The 16,002-nt window shown below is 37.7% G+C and overlaps 1 protein-coding gene across 1 annotated transcript; it reads left to right on the forward strand.

Moving 5' to 3' along the window:
• Nucleotides 1-549: 549 nt before the first annotated feature.
• On the forward strand, nt 550-5,417 carry cbln1 (cerebellin 1 precursor). The gene is made up of 3 exons (XM_067389278.1): nt 550-1,030; nt 1,493-1,612; nt 4,412-5,417. The coding sequence occupies exons 1-3, from the start codon at nt 776-778 to the stop codon at nt 4,607-4,609; spliced, it is 573 nt and encodes a 190-aa protein (XP_067245379.1). The 5' UTR covers nt 550-775; the 3' UTR covers nt 4,610-5,417.
• The last annotated feature ends 10,585 nt before the right edge of the window (nt 5,418-16,002 follow it).

Genomic DNA, 16,002 nt, shown 5'->3' on the forward strand with positions numbered 1-16,002 from the left:
TTTAACAGTAGTCCTCCTTGCTTAAAGTTGGCTTGTCCATCTAGAAGAAAGTGTAAGCATCATTGCTCTCGTGAAGTGTCCTTTTCTCAGCAATAGGTGTCCGTTAGTGAGCAAAAACAACTATGTGAACTTCTTCCACCCGGCGTTCTTGAAGACAACCTCAGCTGTGTTTCCGCGCGCTCACAATCCATTCATCTTGAGTAACATTTTAACACGGAAGAATAAATCGCGTCCTTGTGTCCGGTAAAACGATGACAAAATAACGCGCCCCCATTTTCCGAGGATCGGGGTGTCATCCCCTTCTGTCTGCTGACTAGGGTCCACCTGTAAGATACTTCTTTTGAGGGGTGGGACCCCATCGGCGCTGTCACGAGAGGAGGCGGTCTCGTGCACTGGCTTGGAAAAGGATTGGAAAAGTAAAGACCGTCTCCTGCGCTGATTGGGGGCCCGGAGGGGAGAGTGAGGAGGGCGGGAGGATTGCGCTCACGAGCCTTTGTGTTTCACTTCTAATATCTCACATATCAATAATTGAGCGCGCGAGCAGACGGACCCCACGCGCTATGTATTCTACTGCGCGCGAGCTCGGTAAGGGCCTTGATCCGCTTTCAGTCGGTTCTTCCACTACGGACTGAGAGGGGAACGAGGGGAAAAACTGTTGTAGTCTTGACTTGAACTGTTTGGAAGGACTTCATTTTGCAGTGAGGACAGGTTTTGGAGTGATTTTGGTTTGGGATTTGAGCGAGAAGACTGCTGTTAGGTGCGGAGTGAAGTTGGCATGATGTTGACGTTGGTGCTAGGCGCAGTGTGGTTAGTGTGCCATGCATACGCACAGAACGAGACGGAACCCATCGTACTGGAGGGGAAATGCTTGGTCGTGTGCGACTCAAATCCCACCTCGGACCCCACTGGGACGGCTCTTGGGATATCGGTGCGTTCTGGAAGCGCCAAAGTGGCTTTTTCCGTGGTGAGGAACACGAACCACGAGCCGTCGGAGATGAGCAATCGAACAATGGTGATCTATTTCGATCAGGTAAATTTTCACTATGGAAATAGCCACTTCTTTTGTTTAATGTTACTTTTTACGCGTTAGCCGGTTGTGAATTTCGGGAGGAATTTTGTGTCACGGTTACAAATACAAACAAGGTCACAAAATCAAAGAAATATCACAACAATGAAACCTTTAACTGATAGGCTATGTGTAATCTGGGGAGATGTCATATTTCCTTCCACTTCGTTAAAGGGCAATTACAAGCTAATGGCTTTTCAATTATATCTAATAGCCGTGAACTTCTTTTTCGTGTCATAAAACTATCCCCCATCTGCTCTTGTATATATAATGAATGACGAACTGATTTGAACGCTTTGCAATTCTCTATACCAGCCAGTGTCCATCCCTAAAACTTAAAGAGACAGAACTTAGACTAAAAAGCGATATTAGCCTACTTATTATTGCGTGTTTGACTTCCATTTTGATCTCTGCATCATCCCTCAGGTACTTGTGAACGTTGGTAGAAGTTTCGACGAGGAAAGGAGCAATTTCTTCGCCCCGCGCAAAGGGATATACAGTTTTAATTTCCACGTAGTGAAAGTGTATAATCGTCAAACGATCCAGGTAAGTGTTCATAGCTTAATTCTCACCATTCTCTGAAGTGTTCTGTGGTGCGCGTGGGACAGTAAAGTGTGTGAGAGAGAAAATGTGAAAAATTCAGTAGTCTAGAGAGGAACGCTTTCTTTTATTCCCTCAATTAGCACGAGACTAACAACCAGCCTGAAATTTGGCGCGTAGACAAAACTGGCGCGTGTTCAGGACCATGGACAGAGAACGCGCGTGACAGATTCGCCTCCTGTCTGCACAGCACAAATATATATATATATATATATATATATATATATATATATATATATATATATATATATATATATATATATATATATATATATGCTGTTTTTGGCTAATTAGAGCGCAGAATTATTACACTGTCTTCGTGTCTCTCAGAGGATTCACAATTACATCCCGTTATTCCGCTCTGATCGGCGACTAAATTAGAAGCAAGTCAAATCACACATTTCCCTATTCATCTCTGAAATGCACTGAAACATTGACTAAATGAAGACAATAAGTTGGAGCTGTGTATACGACACACAAACAAATATTGAAACCAAAGCTCTCTAATCCAACTATTTAATTAGGACAAATATTAGAAAAAAGAGAAAAGAGAAAACACGTGCATAGTCTTGCGTTGGAGGGCCTATTTCAATTTGTCTATTAAGTGCTCACAGGAATTACAAGAATTATATTTGTACCTTATACATTTATTTTTCCTTTTTCCCAATCAGATGCAGTGATTTTGCGCAAAATCACGTGAGAAGATTGGAAGAGCTTATTGGCTATAGGTTGTGCTGTGCATTGAGTGTGAAAGGCCAGACATTTGAGGACTGAGCATAGTTTTCAACAGATTGCTTTACAATAAAGATGTCCTAATAAAGCGTAGTTCAGTTCTAGTTAATGTGTATAGAGCAGACACAAAGCATATTTGTAATTTTTAAAACATATTAACTTATTAATTTCTATAATTGATTTAATACTGGTTTGAGTATAGACCATAATTTAAGTCAGTTTGAGTGCCACTTTTTAAATGAGCGAAGTTGTGCTCAGATTCTTACATATGTTTGGCTAGAGTAACACAACAGATTATGTGTGAAATCCTTTTTTTTTCAGCTGATAGAATAAATATTTCCTTTGTTCTTTTATATACACTTCACACTTCAAAGAAAATATGAATTCCACTCTGTTGATCTGAGAGGGAGAAGCAGGCCTCTCTATTACCATGCAGAACATATGATAAACACACACACTCACAAACACACAATGATCTGAAAGGCTCCATAAATAATGCAGCAAAACACAAAGTGTCTGTATGGATCTCAATGAATTGTTTGGACAGAGAACTGCATGCATTGGGTGTAAATGTAACTCTTATCAAATGTTATTGCAGTTTCTTTCAGCTTATTTCATAGCTCATATTCCCACAGTCAATTTTATATTGTGTCACAGAGTACTTCAATACTCAAAGGACAAGTTCATCTGAGAACATTTGGGATCTGATGGGGAAAACCTTTCCCTCCCTTTTTTAAATTCTGGCCTGGTTTAGGTGTCAATCTAGTAGTCACATTCTGTACTTAAAATTCTAGTCAGTTGTTTTCATTGTAAGTTAATTTTATCATAAAACTCAGACACATGATTTAGTTAACACTCATATTTTGTTAGCATTGGGGATACTAACATACACACTGTGTAGCACAATGCAGTGTAAATTGTCATAGAAAGTTGTCACACAATATTTTTCATAAGACAAAGCAGCAGACAGCCAGGCATTTGAATATTGATTGCAGATATACTACCCATATTTTGTGAAGCACGATTCTCTTTGAACCCGCAGATGTGACAGACATTAATTAAGAAAATTACTCTCTGACCTAAAATAATGACCCTGTGAATGGATATGACAAAGAGGGGAGAAAAACATTTTGTCGTCGCTCGTGTCCAACCATTATGCATGACTGAGACAGGCAAAGGGACTGAGAGAAAGAGGGGGCTGTCCTCCATCACTCCACAGCGTCATTTGGACAGGAAGCTGTCGGTTCCGCTAAATGCAGCATTAAATTGCGCGTTGAGAGATCCGTTCACATTATCTCACATCTCATTTTTGGGTTCTTTCATACAGTGGTCCATTTGTATGTTCTACATGTATTTGAAGGGCCTCAAAGCTGGAAGTTTGTTTTTTTGGAAGGTGAAAAAGGATATAGAGTGCATGATGATATTCTCACTTGTCATCCTGTGAACAAATGCATTTTGAGGGTATGTTAGTTGTGAGTCTTTTGTGGTTTTTATCTGTGAGTGCGTTCTCATTGTGTAACAGTGTTTTTGATAGCCTCTGATTTTGTGTATCTGATGGTCATGCACAACATTCAGAGGTGCCTTTCCAATAACCACAGGCTCGTTCCTCATTGCAGTATCAAATGTCATTTTTGCTTTCTTTTGGCTCGGTCTGAGAATGGTTGGCATAGAAAAATAGACACAAATAAAGCAATGTGCCATTTTCATTTCTTCTGGAAAAGGCCCATAAATGCTTTGATCAAGTTTATGATTTCACAGACAGCTGCCTACTGAATTATCAAGGGGCTTGTCAGTCTGCAAAAGAAAGGGAACAAGAGTGTATAGATTACATGTATTATTGTTGGTGAGAAAATTAAAACGGGCTCTGATTGATACCAATAACGTTACAGTTTCCCGCTGTCCCATTGCGATTTTTTATACAGCTTAGTTTCTACTTTTCAGTTCCTTCAAGCAAAATTAAACAGAAACAGCAATAGGGCACTTCTCGCTAATCAAAATGCTTCCATGTTACAGGTGAGCCTGATGCACAATGGCTGGCCAGTGATCTCCGCCTTCGCCGGGGATCAGGACGTCACACGTGAAGCGGCCAGTAATGGTGTCCTGATTCAAATGGAGAAAGGTGACCGCGCATACCTCAAGCTGGAGCGAGGCAACCTGATGGGCGGCTGGAAGTACTCCACCTTCTCCGGCTTCCTGGTCTTCCCTCTGTAGAGGAGGGGCACGCCACGGAAGGACTATTGCTCTTTAGCTCGCCGGCTTGTGGGAGATAGAAGGGGGCGGATGAGAGATAGAATGATAGCGAGAATGTAAAGAAAACATATAGGAAGAGAAAATTTAGTGTGGCAGGCTCTCCGTCGCACTCACTTTGCTCTGCTGCTTGACTACAGCTCTGGACAGCCAAAACTTTTTTTTTTATTATCCTTATGATAATTGAAATAAGATGGAAAGAAAGCATACAGAGGATCGTAGCCCTTCCCACCCCCCTCTTACTCATCCCATCACCAATCCACCCTCAAAAGTCTTCAGCTGCTTTAAGGATTGTCCTTCAACCGCCCAGACCCCCATTTCACACAGGTCACATCTTTGTATATTCTCTCCATATGTATACATACTGTGAGTTTCAAAATGCCATTGTCATTCCTCTCAGTCCAGTCGCCCCTTCTTTCTCTGGCTTCCTCCAGCTCCCCCTTTCTTGTCTCTGAGAGGGCGTCTTTGCTCTGTCATGACTGAAGGATCTCTGAATCCCCACAAGAAGACTGCATACTGGATATATAAATACATAAAAAAGTTTCTATATGATTATGATATACTCAATGCCTAAATGAATCTGGTCGACTCTCTGTATTTCTGTATTTCAGTGTTAATACTTAGTGATTGTGTGTGGATTTTCAGGCTGCTGTCCAACTACCAATGCTTCTTGTTTTTGTTTCGGTCAAAAATGTGGCTAAGATGAAACTATATCAGAAATACTATAAAGTACAAAGTTTTATTATCATTGATTGTAAAATATATGTGAATATTTAGCAGACAAAAACCTCCCTTTTAATCAATTAACCATTGTTTTTTTCTTTTTTCTTTGATTCAATAAAAATTAAATGGTACTTTTTATTTTTCTTAATCTGATTCTGTGCTTTGAAATTTTAAGATTGTCGCCTACAGGTTTTAGAGAGGAACAAACACTAATCATTTCACTAAAATGAAATCTGACAAAGCTGTATGTGTGTGTGTGTGTGCCATAGAGACACAATGACTCTCAGTGTGTCGCATTGTGCTTTCTCATGATGTAGATATGCTTGGCTGGTCTCTCTCTCCCTATTTCTGTCTATTTCTCTCTCTGCCGGGTGATTGGGGCCTCTCTCTGCTGCACTCAAGGCTCTAATGAGCTCCTGGGGGGAAATTAGTGCTTGCATAATAAGCAAACCCCACTGTTTACACAAAAATCATGTTGCGTACATCTTTCCTGCCCTTTTTTTTCTTTCATTTTTACTTTTTTTTTTTTTTTGCATTGTCCTTGAGGTATTTCATACCATGAAAGTGATTTAGTCCATCTTGGCTACACTTGATGACAGTCTTCATCATGCCATATTTATTTTAGTTGTAAATTGCTCAAGAGCTACAACCAAACTAAAAATATTCCTAATTGGACAGAAATGCAGAATAACAAACACAAAAATGGAACTAAAGATGAACCCTCACTCTACCCTTCCAACATAGCAACAGGAGCTCAGCATTCTGACAGGCGACGCTCACCTCAGCACATTATCTTTTCACAATACGAAATAATGCTACGTTTGAGGGCCCTCTCAAGAAAACTTGCTGCTTCGGTGCTCACTGTTCTGGATATGAAAAGGGTGAATAGACAAGTGTTGAGCTGTGAAATGTTAACATAGCACCATAAGAGCCGTAGTGTCCCTGCTGGCCTGTGCCCAGACAGTACAGGCCCGTTTAAATCCACTCATTAGTGTCTGCACACTTATCATTTGTCTGAGCAGAACTATGGAATGAGAGCTAAGGGGCATGTGGGAAGTGAAAGGGAAAAGAGCGAGAAAAGGAAACATTTAACTTCGTTTGAGTGGAAATTATGGCATGTTGATGTTTAAGTGCAATTTTAATTTGTGAAGTTATGATTCAAGATCAGTCTTTACCATTTGTTTGAATATCTCATTAGGCTATATAAACAATTTCTTAACCGTGGCAAAGCCTGACATATAAAATAATTGTCAGAAAACAGTACACAATACAATGACGACAGACATACAAATAAATATTCCTCAAAAGCCTGTGGTATCATATTTGATTTTTTTTTTTTTTTTTCTAAATAATAGTAAAGCTAAGTTGCTTTGGTCCTGTAAATGGTCATCTTGAAATATTAATTACAAGTTATTTTTTTGTTTATTTATTACTCGTTCAATCATTAAAGATTTCACAGAAAAAAGACACCAAGATCTGAAAGGTGGACATTTTTAGAATTATAGCTACTATAAAAGCATTTTACTTTCTAAAATAGTATGATGATAAATTGGAGGGCAGGGGCAAGAAGATTTAGAGGCCTTAGAAATTAAGATATCAAATATGATACAGTATAGGATTTATAGTGGAAAGACAGTTACTTACTGTCAGTGCAAAAGCATGTTCTTTATCTGGGTAAGATGCGCTATATGCTGAACTCATATTACTGACCAACATTTATTAGACTGTTAAATCAGCCATAAAAGTCATCACACGGGATATGAAGTCAATCATCTTGATTTATGTTGGCTTGGTGTTAAAGTGTGGGGTAGCTTAAAGGCCGCGCGAAATGCACACAGAATATGGCACGTGCCAGCCAGGTGGCTCTCTGGGCGCGAGCTTGGTTCACTGGACTAAGGCGCGTCATCCATCTCTCCTGCTCTGACTAGATTACCGGAGACTTCGGCCTTCGCTCACTACGGCGATGTGGGAGCGGCCCATAACGACGAAAAACAGCCATATGGTGTCTCTCCTGCAAGTGAGTTTCTGTTTATGATTGATTTCGGGGAAGATTGAGGTGGTTACACTTACATGAAGAGAGAAAAAAGATGGTGGAGTTTTGTTAGAGAGCAAGGGTGCAAGAATGCACTCAAATACACCGTGCGGCACAACGATGACATTGATAACGTTATATAGCCTAAACAATCAGTTCTATTTTTGTTAATTGGCAAGAAATTAGGTTTGATAAAATGTTTACGTGTTAAACCTTCCCAATTCTGCTTAAAAGCCGTTTGCCACTACTTAAATTATTTGAAAAGAAATGTGATTGTGATTGGCGGCCATTTTGTTGGACTTGTGTTGCAATATATGACACAATTTTAATTCAAGCCCTGTTTTTTTTCTGCTGAAACCCGTACACTACACTACACTACACACACACACACACACACACACACACACACTGTAAAACCGAACAGTGAAATTAATTAAATTAAATGAGTCTGTTTCACTCAAATAATAATGAAAGTTAATTGTACTTAATAGGAAAAAGTTGCATGAACTTGTCATTGTAGTAAGCTGAACTTAATATGATTGAGTTGAGCTGCAGCAGATTTCTAATTCCCAGCATGCTTGCGTCAGACCATATAAATAACTGTTGAAATTAAGTTTTATTTTGTGTGTTTTTGCACAAGATTAACATATGGAGATATAAGTTAATGTTTAATGTTGCGTTATGTTGGGATTCAGGGGGTTCTGTTACGTTAGGTTTGTAGGGTTACCACTGTGATGAAGAGTAGAGCCTGTGGTTAGGTTGAGGATGAGCTGCAAAACATTTAAGACCACATATGTTGTTTAATTATATATATGCAAGTATGTAATGACAGTCTCTCTGATAGTTATAATAGCATGTGTTATTTGCTATGTAACATTTAACCAAGATCTGAATGTGATGTTTATGTAAATTAACTGTATCTAATTAACATTATGATGAGTTGGGAAAGGGATGACGGTGACAGGATTGTGCACCACACTGGCCTTGATCTGCTTCCATGGCTCTCAGCCCCGCCCCACTTGTCACAAAAATGTTAAGTTCTACCAATTGTAAAAAATTAGTTAGTTTACTTAAATGTTTTGAGGTAATAAGTTTCCTCAAATGTTTTGAGTATTCTGAACTTATTGGGTTTTACAGTGCACACACACAGTGTTTGTGAATTGTGGAGATATATTGATATTCCATAGGCGTAATGGTTTTTATACTGTAAAACCTTATTTTCTATCGCCCTACACCAACCCTACACCTAAACCTACCCATCAGAGCAAACTGTGCACATTTTTACTTTCTCAAAAAAATTCATATGAGATTCTGTATGATTTATAAGCCTTTTGAAAAATGGGGACATGGGGTAATGTCCTCATAAGCCACCCTCACCTTGTAATACCTATGTCATACGCATGTCATTATACAAATTTGTGTCCTGATATGTCACAAAAACGCATGCACACACACACACACACACACACACAAATTAAAAACACAATTTTAGTCAAAGCGGAAAAAGTTATTTTAAAAAGTGTAGCCTATGCATGCCTAAATAATGCTATTAAAACAGTATTCCAGATATTTTACTGTGCTTATGCTTAATGAACACGCATTCTGTTTAAATTTATTGCAGTACTGCCTTAATCGCTTGTACACATAGTCAAGTTTAAAGTTTCCTTGCACTGTGGTGGCCCATATCATAATTTTTGAAAACAAATTCATATAGCTCACAAGCTAAGTGAAGGCCATGACAATTGAATAAAGGAGCAGAGCGTAATCTGTATCCTTCTCTGTCAGACACAAAATTATTCTTTATCTGCTCTTGGCAAAGAACAACGTCTTCAGGCCCAATGTTTGTAAACCATGCCAATTTCAGAATATAGCTCCCAATACCATGCCCAGTGACAAGCAATTAGAGGACAACTCAGTGGTAGTTATTTCTTTAAATGCTATGGCAAAAACAGAGGTGAGAGAGAGCAGCAATTAAAAGGGAAAGCGATGAGACACTGCAGATTGAATTTTAATTGCCATATGAGGAACCATATTAGGAATGTTTACTTTAACTGATGTTTGCTTTAACTGTGATGCTCGAACAGGAGTGGAGTAATTATAACGGCCTCTGAAATTAAATGAACTGCCTGCTGAATTTGATTTGTGTTTTAGGAGCGAGTGACAGAGATATTGACATCATTTTATCTGCTTTATCGGGGTTATGCGCTCACGTCACACCAACGCTCATAATTATGCAGCATCATCAACATCTGCTGCAGGTGGCTCGCTTTATGAGTGCTAGATGCTGTGCAGGGTATTTTGCTTCTAATTTGATGCTACGGTGTTATTTAGCCAGTCAAGAGTTGTTTGAATATTTCAGACCAATAATCATGCTTGGTTAAAAAAAGGAGACCCAGTAGGCTTACATCCAATAACAGATAGAGACTGTAGAAATGTACCTTCCTTGTGTGGTGGTAAATCATCCTCAAATCATGAATATAACTCAACGAGTGACAAAAAATTATTTAAAAGAGACATTTTTGCCTTAGAAGTGTTCTCTTGTGAGCTAAATCACCTTTTAGTTTGATCTCAAATCTACATCTCATCTTGACATTTGTCAAGCTATGTAGGATTTTCTGCTTTATTTCACTTGTGTGAAAGATTGAAAGTGTGTAGTTGTTGTTGAGTCTATCATGCCTCATGAAGAGAAATACACAAACTGCAAATATATCACCAATCAAACAAAAACACATCTTCATTCTCATATTATTTCCATTAGTGTTGTTGCGGGTCGCTTTCTCACTGATAATTTTGGAGTTAATTACTTAATGCAAATTTACTGTTGTGCAAAAAGCAGAAAGCACAAGCTTTTGTGTCAGGTTATGATGTTGTAACACTAACTATATTGTATTATGTGTCTTACGATCCAGCGAAACCCATTGTGAGATCCACCAATCAACTGAGGTTCCCAAATCTCAGTAGTTTTTTTTTTTTTTTTTAGCTTTGAGACTATAGTGTACACCTAAATATTGATTAAATTCACTTTGGCAGATAAACACATTTAAAATTTGAAAATTCAACTAGCAAATTGTAAATCATGGTACTGTGACTAAAAATGGTTCATAATTATATAACATCCAATATTTTTTACTTAAAGCTGCAGTCTGTAAGTTTTGCCTCTTTGTCGCCATCTCTTTTTAAAACCTGAAATTGCAGTTATTTGCATAACTATTATTTATGTGGGTTATGCATTGGCACGGCTCCTTGGATGAATCTAATGTTTTGAGGAGAATGTGTGGCTGACAGTGACCACATCGGTGTGGATACTGTACTTAGAATCACAGATTGTAGTCTTGGAAGTATGACCAAAATAAGAATTTTAACCGGAAAATGTCATCTGAACATGTAAGTAACATGTCTGCCACTTTTGTTCTGACCAACTGAGAAAAAAACAGCATTACAATAAATTGCGCTACCAATGGTGATTAAATCGAATGATTTCTTAGCTCATATCACATCAAACCATGCAAATTATTATTATTGTTATACTTGGTTGTCAAATCATTAATGTTAACAACATCAGCATTGCGTGACTATGTGTATTTAGTGTGTTTTAGTGTACAAAGTCTTTTGCTTTTGACTACGGGTGAATTTCCATAACTGATAATTGGACCTTTCTGGATTACAATCCACCATCAAAATGATAAATTCTTTATGTATATAGACATGACGTAATGACGCAAAGGCAAACTCATATTTTCCAACGGAAACCTACCAGTACCACTCAAATTAGAAAACATTATTACAAGCTTACCGTTGTGAATCGGGGTAAGGTAAGGAGATATGTACGTTATGTAGTTGCTCGAAAATTTATTTTGGATCATTTTTAACCAAAGAAAAGTTATGGACTGCAGCTTTTAAGTTTGTCCCACCCAAATTTTTAATAGGAAGGAATACTGTTTCTGTTCAGGTGTTGTTATATGTATTGTGAAAAGCGCTATACAAATAAATGTATGTGTTCAGGTGAATTCATGGGGGCTTTTAAAGGTTACTTTTTAAAACAAATGCTAGTAAATAACATTGTGAAATAAATGGATAGCAAGATAACTCTGAGGTTATCTGAAATTTATCTGAAATATTCATTGTCAACAAGCTCTAGCTTATTTCTGCATAGGCTACTGAGATTTTGCTCTTTTGTTTATTGGGCATGAATGATCAAAGGCAATCGAGTCATAAAATATAGACACATTTTCTGGGCTGGATGCATTTGAGATGTTTCATGACAAATTATGTGGTTAATGGCTTGAAGTGAATTTAGAGATTAATTCTTTTCCCACATTTTTCCATGGGGAAATAAGATTGTGAACTGCAGGGATATTGATGATATTGCCAAATGGCCAAACACCAAAACACTTTAAATATTTAAAATGTGGGGAACTGATGTTTCAGCAGATTGTCACCTTTTAAAGCCAGACAATATGTCACCACACATGTTAACTGCTCTCCAATGTCAGTCAGATGATCAGTTGGAGACCTGTGGTAGAAAATGTGCTTGGGTGTTCGCTTATGTCTTTAATTATTTAGAAAATACGTCCTTTTTTGTCTTGCCGCTGCATACTTTTGAACAGACAGCAATTTTAAATGTTATGTCATGTTATGTTATCTCAGGAGGGATTCGGACTTTCATTTTTTCACTAGTCTTATAACAGTCTGAGTGATGTTTAGTTGTTCAGTGTTTCTCAGTGTTTTATTTTTGCCTTCTGCAGCTTGTGGGCGAGAAGGCCTATTACGTTAATGGGGAACAATTGAATGTTAGTGTCACAAATTATCTCTGCGAATGATATCATTGTGCAAATTAATCCCCTTCCCATTAACAACGCAGGCGTGCTTAAACTGAGAGAGAGAGAAAGAAAGAGAGAGGTTTTAATCATGCTCATAATTAGTTTATGTGTGCTTCATTTAGCTACAACATGTTTATACAAGTCCTGTTGTACTCACTTCAGCAGGTTAATGTGTTTTCTGTTTACAAACAAAAAATGCAATTATCTCTTTAATCAAATTAAGCGCATTTTGAGTGCCTACACCTAGTCTGTCATCTACCACATTTAAGAAACAAAAGTTTCATACATACATCAGCATTTCTGAAAATATATTGTTATTTGCTCTGTGCTGCATTGTAGTTTTTCTTTTGTCTCAAATTGTCTGTCTATAGATGTCAGAATTAGTTTATGAGAATAAGAAAGGGAGTGTGGTTTCAGAGAGCACGATCTGGCTGAGTGGTGCCATAATTGGGAGGAATGACTTGGTTTTGACTGGAGCGAAAACACAATGCATGGAATATTACATTTATTTCCCAACGCTTTTCTAAGAGCTCTTTAGCAGCCCTTAAACTGTCACCAGGCTCAAGTTTGTCATTACTATAAAGGGCAGCAAATCTACAAGTCATCAAATATGGATGCAGGACCATGGAGGGAGGGAAATTTATGTGGAGAGAGGAGAATAATTGTATGACTGCCTAAGTATTTTAGATAAGTCCTAATTATGCCACAGAAAGCAGCACAGAGGGGCGGATAAGAGGAAAGTGGGGCTCAAACGTAATGTTTCTCGTTGTTTCAAGAGGGTTACGATCTGATGCAGTCATTTGAAGTGAATTTAATTCTCTATTGCTTTAATTGCAGATGAACTGCATTCAAGCAAATTATGCTATTCTGAAAGCTCAATCGTGATGATTAGGGATGCATGGCTATCGACCAATGTGTAGGGATTTGTTTTTTAATTATATTTTGTATTGGAAAATATTTGATTTATTTAAGATATTTAATTTTACACTTTTTTTTCTGATTAAAAAAAAAACAAAGGCTGATTTTTTTTTTTTATTTGTAATGTGTTTTATTTTTTATTAAAGCATTAGTTCACTTTAAAATGAAAATTACCCCAGGCTTTACCCTCAAGCCATCCTAGGTGTATTTGGCTTTCTTCTTTCTGATGAACACAATTGGAGTTATATTAATAAATATTCTGATGCATCCAAGCTTTATAATGGCACTGCATCCATCCATCCATCATAAAAGTACTTTACACGGCTCCGGGGGGTTAATAAAGGCCTTCTGAAGCGAAGCGATGCATTTGTGTAAGAAAAATAACCATATTTAAAGGGTTAGTTCAGCCAAAAATTCTGTTTTTCTGTTTTTTTGGTGCAACAAAAGTATTATTGTCGCTTTATAATACTAAGGTAGAACCACTGTACTCACATAAACTGTTTTAAATATGTTTTTAGTACCTTTTTGGGCATTGAAAGTGGAAATTAACTTGCTGGCAAAAATATCATCAAAATATTTCATCAAAAATATCTCAATTTGTGTTCCGAAGTTCAACAAAGGTCTTATGGGTGTAGAATGACATGAGGGTGAGTAATAAATGACATTATTTTCATTTTTGGGTGAACTTAACTGAATTTAACAATTATTCAACACCTCTCGCAGTTACACTTTCTTCCTAAATTGAAAACGGAAGACTGTTTGGCAGAAGCTAGATATTTTACTTTATAACTAAATATGGATATTTTTCTTACACAAACTCTAACTTTATTAACCCCCCGGAGCCGTGTGGAGTATGTTTATAATGGATGTAGGTACTTTCTTGAGCTTTATACTTATTCCCGTTCACCACCATTATAAAGCTTGGATGCGTCAGGATATTTATTAATATAACTCTGATTGTGTTCATCAGAAAGAAGAAAGTCATATACACCTAGGATGGCTTGAGGGTGAGTAAAGCTTGGGGTAATTTTCATTTTGAAGTAAACTAATCCTTTAATACAATATTATGGAATTTTATTTTTGGTAATTTATTGGGTATATAATGAAATTTATCAGCTTAGTAATTGTAATATTTGTGCATCTGTAATCATAATGGATGTTGTTTGTTTTAGTGTCCCTATACAAAGCTTGTGTGTGGAGGGACAATGTTCCATTATGAGATCCCAGAGCCCTGGATGTGCTCTTCTTCAGCTGCGCACAGTCTGACCCTCAGATAACTGAATTCTTTCCCCCCCTTGTGCCTGTGAACAGAGGGTCCTGGGCATTAGCTGTCTAGTTGCAGTGACACTGACTTCTCCATTCTCACACGTGCCAGTACAATCCGTTCCATCTCTCACATACTTTGGTCCCCGCAGCCATTGAAGATGATGAAAACTTCCTTAGTGACATTTAGTAACCTTTTCCACCAAGAGACAGGGGGATGGAGATCTGAAAGACTGAGAGGGGGAGTGAGGGAGGGGCTGACATCTATACGTGGCATTCTTCTTTGTGTCACCTCGCCACATGTTCTCTCTTCCTTACCTTTTTTTTCAAGCCACCTCAGTCCTTGGCACTGGCCATTATGAGCTGTATTGTGCGGAAGCTCCATCCACAGTAATAGCTTGTGTTTGTGAAGCCAGTGTGACCATGAGAGACGTTTCGGGAGGGGTCTCTAAATATGTCACAGTGCATCAGGAACAACAGGAACATCTTTTATAATAGTCTGTTGACTATTATCAAGGAAGAATTGCTAATAGTTTTGTCAAATAAGGGAGACAACATTGTCCTGGGTCCTGTGATGAGAGAGGTCCCCTATGGTAGAAGTGTTATACCTATTCAAACTTGAAAACTGAAAAATTAAACTAATTCTTGTCACCTTTGACGCATTTAAAACACCCGGTACTGTGGGTTTTTCTGGAAATGCGTGTATTCGCTGGATCTCTGCTTCTCGTAAATACTACAGTGCATTGTGCATGTTATTTTTTTTGACAGATATCGATGTTGTGATATTCAAATGATGTGGATTTGAAAACCGATGGATCATAAGATAATAATAATTTATTTCTTAGCCGGCAAGTATTTAGTGAAGGGATTGATGCCCATGAGTGTGTTATGTTGATGTTTTTAGTTCTAATATTCCAACCGACCGCCAGCCTAAGTTTTTGACGGACGTGATAACGTGCACGTTATTAAAAAGGAGTGAAAAAAGTTAGATTTTTTTGGTAATTATAGAAGTGCTGGAGACGTATGCTTTTTGCATAGTTCATTATACTTATTTTACAGAATGCAGTTTATTTTGTGGCTTAAATAAATTACATGTTACTCAGAGACGGACTTAAGGCATTCAGTTGCAGTACTACAAGTCTTTGTTTCGAAGTCACTTTTTTGCTCCCATTGTGTTGTACAGTATTAGAATATTTGAGCAATTAGTCACTTGAATTGCAGTTTATTTTGTGGCTTAAATAAATGACATGTTACTCAGAGATGGACATGTTTGGCTTGTCAAAAATATTAAAATCAGCTGTCATTGACTTATGAAAATAAACTAAAGGGGTGGTTTTGATGCACAAAGTTTTTTTGTTTTTTTTTAAATGCAGATCCTGTTGTAAATAACAGTGCAAAAATCACTTTTTAAAACTGTTCCATTATTACCCATTAGCTTATTTTTACTTTTGGTGACTTTTGACCTTTGGTGGAATTAATACAAAGTGCAAATTGTGGGGCAGTTTGCAGTGTCAAATATTTTGGCACTTAACACTGGTTAAAAGATCTCCAAAATTATTTTTGGCCCAATTCCTACCAGTAAACTCAGAAATGTTGATTTG

The sequence above is a fragment of the Chanodichthys erythropterus genome, chromosome 7 (assembly GCF_024489055.1).
Source record: "Chanodichthys erythropterus isolate Z2021 chromosome 7, ASM2448905v1, whole genome shotgun sequence".
NCBI classification, from domain to species: Eukaryota; Metazoa; Chordata; class Actinopteri; order Cypriniformes; family Xenocyprididae; genus Chanodichthys; species Chanodichthys erythropterus.

What these genes read in the sequence shown, in the direction of transcription:
- cbln1 (XM_067389278.1), top strand. Translation starts at nt 776, where the DNA reads ATGATGTTGACGTTGGTGCTAGGCGCAGTGTGGTTAGTGTGCCATGCA. An exon ending in TGGTGATCTATTTCGATCAG is followed by an intron (nt 1,031 to 1,492) that starts GTAAATTTTCAC and finishes ATCATCCCTCAG; the next exon opens with GTACTTGTGAACGTTGGTAG. An exon ending in ATAATCGTCAAACGATCCAG is followed by an intron (nt 1,613 to 4,411) that starts GTAAGTGTTCAT and finishes TCCATGTTACAG; the next exon opens with GTGAGCCTGATGCACAATGG.